At 37.8% G+C, this 9,909-nt stretch overlaps 1 protein-coding gene across 1 annotated transcript in view; it reads right to left on the reverse strand.

The window, feature by feature from the left end:
• rnf2 (ring finger protein 2) overlaps positions 1–7,123 on the reverse strand; it is a gene marked incomplete in the record, with an annotated part of 9,764 nt that extends 2,641 nt beyond the window's left edge. The window contains 3 exon segments of the mRNA XM_035652891.1: positions 2,775–2,935; positions 3,917–4,013; positions 7,035–7,123. Of these exon segments, the coding sequence (XP_035508784.1) occupies positions 2,775–2,935; positions 3,917–4,003 (248 nt within the window).
• Positions 7,124–9,909: the final 2,786 nt, after the last annotated feature.

Below are 9,909 nucleotides of genomic sequence, written 5' to 3' on the forward strand. Positions count from 1 at the left end.
CACCTGGGTACACTTGCATGTGTGTTTGATAACCGATGTTAAACATCATACACCCTGCGTTGCCTGTGGGACAGAAGCATTAGCCCGTACAGTGCGAGGAGTCTCCATTGTCCTCCGCTCCGCTGCCGTTCTCTGCTGGTGTCTTCTTTACCGCGCTGCAATCTGGGGACCAAAAACGTGCAAATTCATACCTATTAAGCAGCAATGTTTGAAGAGCCCCCATCTTGTTTTGTCGGACTGACAGAACTTTAATAACTGCCAATCTTTTTGATAATCTATTCATCGTTAAAGTTTTAGGTTGAATGCAAAACAGAAAATGCTGTTTTCCCGCTCTCAAAAATGTTGCGCATTAATGCCTTTCTGTTGCATTATTCATTTTAAAACAGACTATCTTTTGGGTTTTGGGCTGACAAGACATTTAAGAGCACCACCTTGGACTTTGGGAGAAACCGCGGACGACCACTATTTTTGACATTAATGTAGAAAATAATCTGCAGATGAATGGTGGTGATCTAGAATAATCATTAGTTGCAACAGAGTTTGGAGATTGCATGGTGTGTACCTGGTCATAGCTGTATCTTCAGCCCCTTCTATCTGTGGCAGGGCTTGCGTTCGGTTGTGTGTGGTTTGCCTGATGGGCGCCAACACCTGCTCCTGGTGAGCTTCGATTACTCTTACGGCTGGGGGTAAATCTGCCTGATAAGATTAATATAAGCAAACTTTATTGAATATTTTCCCCTTTCTGCATTTGACTCACTAAACGTGACACTATAAATTATCCAGTGACTGTGAACCTTCTGGGCTGAAACAGTTGGTGTGGTTACTTACTAATCAGAGACATAAATTAGGGTCTGGGCCGAGCGACTCTTGGCCCAGCCTTACGCAGGTAGGACACTCTATTACTGCAAAGGACAGGAGAACAGTTTGAAACTCATCTGTACGATCACGAAATATTATTATATATATAGTATATTTATCTCTATCTATATCTATCTATTATATCTATTAGTATCTCCCTGGCGGTGAGTATCAGGGTATCTATCTATCTATCTATATCTATATATATCTATATATATCTATATCTATCTATATCTATATATATCTATATCTATATATATCTATATCTATTCTATGGGTACCCACTGGTCTCCCCTTTAAAGACATGCCCACTATATGTTAATTGCCTGCAGTTTTGGGCAAAAATCCTGCAATTTTTTGCACATGGTATAAATGTGCATGCTAAACAGCATACATTGGGGATAACTGGAAAGCTGAGGATGCAATACTAACTGTATTCATGTGTAATGATGTTTGTCCCCATAGCAGCCATTTCATTGTAGTCAGACCATTTTTTGAAACTTGACTTTACTGTACAAAACAACTTGTGATAATACAGCCTCATGAAAATGTACAATGCCAACAGTTTTTGATACCAAATAACAGCATGACGTTTTCTACAGTGTTCCTCAAGGTCTTGGTGTTGTAATGTGGCATTTTCGAGCGGGTTTTGACAATTTTTATCAATTTTCAAGTGGTCAAGGTAAAATTCTGCACCAAATTGTGTCAAACCAGAAAATGGCTGCCACAACTTATGTTAATAATATTTACATAATAGAACGTGGGAATGGCCATTATAATTACACTTCAACGATAATGTCCTAAGCCCTTATACACTTTCAATATTTGAATAGGTGCCTTCAGGTTCCCAGCTTTTATGCAATGTATACCACTTTATACTACTTATATTTTGACTTGCAAACAATACACTTCCTCGGAACCTCTGAAAAACTAAATGAGAAGAGTCAAACCTCAATATGCACAGGTGCTTGAGGCTAACTGTGGGTACTTTAGAGCAGACAATGTATAACTGACTGACACAAACATTTTCTTGGCATTTACTTAACAACCTTTTAGAGAGTTTGTGGTCAAAAGCACATTAGAACAAATGTCACTGCCTGCAGGCATAAGAGAGCCGCAGACTAATGAGTAACTACTCCTCCAAGCTGCTCGTGTGTTTTTTTGGGCTGACAAACAGTGCAATAACATGTCGTTTGACATGATTTAATGGTTGATGACAGAGCTTGTCCAGAGCCAACAAGTGTAGAGCTGAGTAGACCCCAATTTAATTGTATGGGCTTATACTAGATGAATATATTATTTAAAGGATATCTTCGTATTTTTTCCAATACTCATGTTCTCATATGTACATTGAAACAGTTGGTGGTCGCTGTAATTGTTCCTCCTGTCAATTCTTGCAGTGAGATCCCTTTCTAAAGCAATTTCAATGTAAGCAATGGGGGACTAAATCCACAGTCTTCTTTCTGTGTAAAAATGACTTCTAGGTTTATTATTTGCACAGAAATATGACTGTGGATTTATCTCCAATTATTTACACTGAAACTGCTTTAACAAGAGATCTTTTTGTAGTGTGAATGGACATGAAAAACCATTAATACTAACTACCCCCATACATTTAAAATACACTAATTCACATAGCCCTCCCACTATTCCCACAGTTGTTTACACGCTTTTCACTTCCGCAAGCTCCAGTATTTAAGCTTCGCAGTTAGCGCTGGATTCTCTCAAGATTTATCTTGTCTGATTGTAGAGACACTCTCCCGTATCTCAGAGGTCACTGCTACTCATTCTCTACAGCTCTGACATTCACAGAACTGAATCAGCTGGTGTTCCCACCCTCAGGTGTAGCAGAAACCTGAATACCACTACAGGGACAGCATGGGCTCACTTGGTCTCTACTGCATGATAGAACTCACCCAGATCTCAATGCTGTGATGATACAATCAGCGCAGAAGCGGTGCAGACATTCTTTGGTTGTCATTGTGTTCTTCAACATGTCCAGACAGATGGGACACATAAGTTCGCTGTGCAAGGACCTTGGCGACACTGCTATCTCCAGTCCATCTGTTATAGCCTCCTGTGCCAGTACGAAACAGATCGAGATGAAGGTTAGTACGCACAAAGATACATCGATCTGTGGAGAGGTACACGGTTGATACAGATCACAGGTGCTAAAAATCTCCCAATCACAGCAACTGAAGAGTCATCATTTTGGATATTGCACTCGTCAGTGTTCTATTTTCAGGAGCATGGGGGAGCTCCAGATCTGACTGGGACTGTGTCACAGTGATAGTTATATGAACTGATTAGGTCATTTTTTGGTACATGTCTGCCAGAAACACAAGTCGACATGCTGTGTGATTAGGACTGAAGATATGAACATTGCATGTCATGGCTATCTTGACCAAAATTTCTGCACCTTTAAAATGGTACTAAAAGCTACTGGAATCACTACCTTAGATTTTAAGAAACACTTATTTATTATATCCATTGAAAATCGGTGCTGATATCAGTGTTTCTTCTCACAATAATACTGTTTATTATCCCATCCCTATGTGTGATTGATAAAAATCTGTTAAAACAAAAACACAAACACATTAGTGGTGCTCCGATCAGGGTTTTTGTTTTTAACAATCACTGCAAGCATAACAGCCGACACCGAACATTGATCACTGGGTCTATTTAAAGCCTGATTTATTTAACTATTCTTAACAACACTGTATATTAAGTATTCACGTTAAGAGATGAGAAAGTATCATGAATTAACAACTGTTTATTTACTGGCAAGCAACATATTCCACTCTCTCTCTTAGAGACACAACTTAAACCAGAGCAGCCTACACTGGTTATTGGGAGTACTTTAGAACTTAATAAATATACAGTGTTTCCCACAGAATAACTGTAGCGGAGAGAAAATATATTTCTCTAAGTCATTTCTTATTTACCATTTTAATTGGACTTTATAAGCTTATTTTAAAATTTGGTGGAGAAACTACTTTAATGTGCTTCGTCCCTTCTCAATCGGAGCACCCTCATAAACCATGGTATGAATTGTTACCTGTGGTGTTCTCTGTAGCTCGTACAGACTCAGCTCCCAGGTCTTACTGAGGGGTTGGACCCCGTTGGTCTGAACTGTCTGAGTCATCACTGCAACACTGAAACACAAAGAAAGTTAGTGGGAATTTTTGGGTGCAGATAAATGGACTGCACTTTTAGCACTTCTCTACCATAGCAGGAAAAAAATACTCTGAGACAGTGATATACGACAGGAGGGATGCAATTAATAGACAACCCGCTCTAGCTTCTGAATCATTTTATTTCATTCATTTAAAGTTATGAGCACTGGGTTCATGTAAATACCCTTCTATATAGTAGCCCTGTTTTATAAATCTGTCATCTTTTTCTAAATTTTACTTTGGTCATAGCTCATTTAGATTATACTCATCATTTCTGTTTTGTATTGTGCATTCCATACACCAGAAAACTCAGGAAGTTAGATGTGCACAAGCAGCTTCCATTATAATATACCAAGCATGTCCTCAATAAAAAAGACAAATGAGAGCTCAGCCTGAAGTGAGGTTGTCAAAAGGATCAATACCACGTTTAAAATGATTTAATAGTATCATTCAATAGTATCGAAAGTACTAAGGCTAGACAGATGAAACAGTTGGGAAGAGAACCAACTGGTCTCCATGTGTGTTCAGTAATGTTTTCTGTACAAGCACTGTACTTGTTGCTGTGGTATCAAGTATCTTTTTAAAACTAGTATTAGAACCCACCCGATATATCAGCATATCGCAGACACAGCAGTATCAGCATATATGGAATATTAGGAATATTTTCCTGGTACTGATGTTTAGCCATTTATTTTATTTATATTTATTTTTGATTTTATCAGTGTACATTTCTAGAACTGGTTGACAATGTAACCTATATGTTAAATAATAATAATAATAATAATAATAATAATATTTAACTTAAATATTCTTTAATAAAGTTATTTGTATTCTTATTCCAGCGCATATATGGGTAACCAGTGATTTCCCCCCCTCTAAAATCGGTATTGGACTGAAAAGAGCCATAGGAGCCAGGCTAAATAATATTTTAGCAAAGTTTTCAATTCTGGAATTGTGACCACTTTAGCCGAGAGAAACTATTCAGTCCATTTGTACAGCTGGTGGTGGCAGGTCAGAAGGCTTACTACAGTACAAATCTGGGGCCACATATTTGTGTGTTTGTTATCCACAGGCCTATTTTTAGGATAAGGTTGTAGTGCAATGAATGGACATTTTCATCACTGAAATGGTTGTGAAATAACAGACTTTTCAAATGAACATTAGTTCACAACACCCAGATCTGATTTTGAGCTGTACACATGTCCTTGAAGCTTACTGATCAAGTTGACCCCATTAGTGAGAAACTATATTTCAACAACACATTTAAGAATGGGTATATTAAACAGTGGGGATCTAGATTTAATAAAATAGAAGTATTTTATTTAGAGCAGAAGCACAAATGGAGGGGGACAGACACCAGCTGCTTCTAATTTTATTCAGAACATCTGAATCTGACACAGCTGCTCTTCATCATGGCTGTTTATGAGTATCTATATCCATGTTCACCATTTCTCATCATGTCTCGTTGTTTTTTAGAGTAAGACTAAACACTTTAATGTACCTAGATTGAGGCTTTAACATGCAATCTTGAATTATTCTATTTGCAATTGCCATGCTTTCACAAACATTTATTTGTTCAGTCATTGTGGAAAAATGACATCACCAGAGGAAACGTTCTTGACGCTACTCAAAAAGGTTGGGTCCTGCTTGTTTACATACATAACTACTGCACTACATTTGCATTGGCTCTGATTGGTTGTTTTCATCCAGGCCCGTTGGATTCTTGCAAAAGCCACCAGGAGCACTAGAAGGAGCAGGAGAGCTGCAAAATGCAAATATGACCAAATGTTCATAAAAATCACCTACTGCAGCTTTAAAGTTGCTTAACAATGTTACAGCATTATCCAGCTTTAAGTGAAATCCCAGGAATAATATATTGCTTATTCCACAGGAGTAAATAAATATTTATCTGGAGAGCTAGAAAAGTGATTTTTCCAAATACCATAGCTCAATTCAGTTCAACAGACAATTCAAAGAATTGTTTGGTTTCTGATGCCGCTTTGTCGGCGCTATCTGAGACCTTGGGGCGGTGCATAGCTTAAATTCATGACCAAAATACATTGGAGTGAACCCGGGGTAACCCACACTGGGTACTGGGCCTAATGCTAATGCCTTTTAGACAAGACAAACAGATAAACCGAGAAATCTGAGTGTCAACATTTCCACTGCACCCTCAGATTGCCGCAGTTGTGTGGCCATGCTGCCATACATGTGACAGAGAGGTGAAAGTGGGGGTGGTCCATCAGAAACACACTGGGTGGCTCTAGGCGAACTCATCTTCTCACAGAAGCTTAACAAAACGCCAAGAAAGAAAAAACCAACAACGGAGACACCAACCTTGACCACAACTTCTAATTCCCTGCCCCCAAGCACCCATCCATGTCAATAAACAAAGCCCAGTGTGTTATCATTACTGACTCACTTTAAATACATGTTATCTACGGTTATTGGCTTCCATATGAGGATAGTTTTGCTAGCTAGCGCAAGACACGGAGCAGCTTTATACTGACATTTGATTCAGCCCTTCTAATTAGCACTAACTATTAATAAACAGCAGTTAATAGACGGCCCCCGCACACTGATTTCATGTGGAATCCGTGGGGCTCTGCTAATGCTAACTAGCTACCACCGAAGCTAGCCATTCTTCTAACATTACAGCCAAAATAAGCTTAAGATATAGCATTTATGTTACCGAGAGAATAGCAGGGCGTTCCTTCGTGTGTAATTAAATATTACAGCTAACGACACAGAAAGCTAATATCTCAAATATTGCGAGGGAGTCGTGAATGCACTTTGTCGCTGTGACAGAGGGAAAAACAACAACAGAGAAACAGCCGCCGCAGCGATCTCCTGAGGTAGGGTTAGGGTAAGGCTTCTGGGACCTTATTTCCATTATTTAAACAGTTGCAAAGTCGAATGCGACCGGTTACAATATACTCATACACACATAACATCAAATTATCTCTAGCTTGCATAAAATATAATTGTTTATGTACTTACATTTTCAGTTGTGGCTGCGAGACGATCCGCGTTTAGGCGAAGGCAATATGGCGGACGCACACGAAATTATGCAGTCTGGGAAATTGAGGCGCTACGCCAAGGGGGCCCGGGGTCACGAATCAAAAGGGAATGTACACATCCGTTCTCCGCCGATAGATTATTGGTCGATAATTGGACATTTACTTTATACCAATAATAAAATGAAAGCAAATTAATGATTAGTCGATATACGAAATTTATATTATTATGATAATAAAATTATAGCTAATAAATTATTGGTCAATATACTAATAATGACAATTTATTTTAAACTTTTGTGCAAAACGTAGGTATGTTTGTGATTTGTTTGGGTGAAAAATAAATAAACATTTGAAGAGTCAGACCTGTTGTTTGTTCGAAGAGAGTTGTGGAATATTAAATCATCCATCTTTGCTCACTACATCTCAGCCTTTCTCAACAGGTTATGAACTTCTTTTTAAAATACAAAACTGTTAAATTATTATCAGTATTGGCCATGAGAAGAAGGCAATTATCGGTTATCGGTATCAGCTAAATCAGCCACCCTAATTTGGTATCAAATGCTGTCAAATCTAACACATTAATTAGATACATTTAAAAAATAACATGTTAAAAAATGTCAAATGAATTATCTGTTATGGCCATATTTTAGACTAAGTGATGAAATGAAAGTAGACATGTATTTGGAAACATGTCTGAAAATTTAGTTTAAAATTGCTAAAAAATAATGTAATGTTTTTTAGTTCAAATACAAAGTGCTTGACAAAATAAATGAAATAAAAACAAACAACAAAAATAAAATATAAGAAATCATAAAAAACACAGTTAAAATATAAGAATAAAAGAAAAGAAAACAACACAGTAACAACATCAAGAATTACAAATCAGGCATCACAAAAGCCTATCCTATAAAAACATGTTTTAAGCAATGATTTAAAAGCAGGTAATGTGCTGACAAGCCTTATGTCCTCGGACAAGGAGTTTCAGAGCCTAGGAGTCCATGACGGCAAAAGCCTGGTCACCCTTAGTCACCAACCATCACCTAGGAACAGCTAACAGATGTAGGCTTGAGGATCTCAGGATACGATTGTGAGTGTTAAGAGCTCTGTGATGTAACTAGGGGCCAAGCCATGTTGGGCCTTAAAAGTTATTAAAATAATTTAAAAATCAATCCAGAACTGAACTGGTAACTGATGAAGGGAGGCAAGAATTGGGGTTATAGGAGAGCTGCAGCAATCTGTACAAGCTGAAGCTGAGCTACTGAAGATTCACTGAGGCATGTACACAGAGCATTGCAGTAGTCCATGCAAGAGAAGACAAAGCCATGTATAAGCCTTTCTAAGTCAGGAGAACTCAAAATGGTTTAACTTTGGTGCTATTTCTTAGGCGGAAGTTACAGGATTTAATGAGATCGTTGACATGTTGTTCAAAGTTCAGTTGGGAGTCAAAGGTAATACCTAGATTTCTTGCTGATTATTTTATATTGGTTGATAATGAGATCCCAATACAAGCAGTGGCCCCAAGCCAGTTGTTTTATTGATGTATTTATGTACCCCTTTTTTATTTTATTTTTTATTTTATGCAATTATCATTTTATGTTATGTATTTTGAATGGTATGTGCTGCTATTGTTTACCTGGATTTGTATGTTATCCTGTTGTTAATAAAATAATAAATTAATAAAAAGATGAAGCAAACCCATCAAAGTACTGCTTGGCATGGAGAAGACAGATAGTGTCAAACACAGCAGATAGTTCCTGATAAAGCCTAAATTCTGATGGGTGAAGGGAAGAATTTGGATACTAAAATTAGCTAATCTAAAAAGAAGGGATGGTAAAAGAGAGGGGAACTGGTGAAATACAACAGGTAGAGTCTCTTCCCTGCCTCTCTCTTCTCCTCTCACCCCTTCAGAACCTCAGATCAGGGCTTTCATTCATTCAGATCCTACTCTCCACTGTGCTGTAGTTTTGCATTGTTACCACAAGGAGATGTCAGAGCTCTAGTGTAGTGATCAATTATAAATGAATTAGTGATGTTAAGTACCAAGTAATTATTGATTTGGTGATCTGCAGTACAAAAGATGTGTAACATTGGCTGTGTGGAAGCTTTTTGGACGTATAAAACCATTGTTTCACATCACCATTTAAATGGCTATATTTCCGTGTAAAGCTGCACAAATTGGCAGTAGGGAAAACAGTGCAATAAAAGTGTCAATGCACCACATTCAAACAGCATAGTATGGTTTCCTAACAATGGAACAAGGGGCCTATCAGCAGATAAATGATCAAATGTTTGGAAAGCCTTGTGGAGACACATTTACATTTCTGAGGCTTTAAAGGGCTCATACAGTGTACACACATTTGCACAGGCAAATGTAATGATAGTAATTAATAGAATGACTATAGGTTCAAAAAAGATGAGAATGAGTGTGCATTGGCTCCCATAAGTGCTTCTGGACACATCTTCAGCTGGTTGATGAGAATCTTAGTCAATAGTCAATAGTAACAGTTGTGGTTGATTTTTTTTTTTTTAAAGGATAGCCGCACATATTTAATTAAACACCAAAGAAATCACTGCACAAAACACAACACTCTGTCAACAGACTGATTTCAATTAAGATCAAATGAAAATGTTTATAAAATATGAATTAAATTGTTTAACTTTTTGTTTTCTCTTTGGTTTATGTGATCATCATTGATCATTATTGAGGTGAGGAATGTTTCCCTACAGGGGGTCATATGTCGATCGATTATCTTATTGGTACCTGCCAAGAGAAGCAGGTAATTCTTGTTTATTGAAAATCCATATCGTAGGCTACATCTCTACCTAGTAGAACAGGGGTGGATCTTGGCTGCCAC

The sequence above is a fragment of the Morone saxatilis genome, unplaced genomic scaffold, assembly GCF_004916995.1.
Source record: "Morone saxatilis isolate NCDOM2014 unplaced genomic scaffold, NCSU_SB_2.0 Contig12, whole genome shotgun sequence".
NCBI classification, from domain to species: Eukaryota; Metazoa; Chordata; class Actinopteri; family Moronidae; genus Morone; species Morone saxatilis.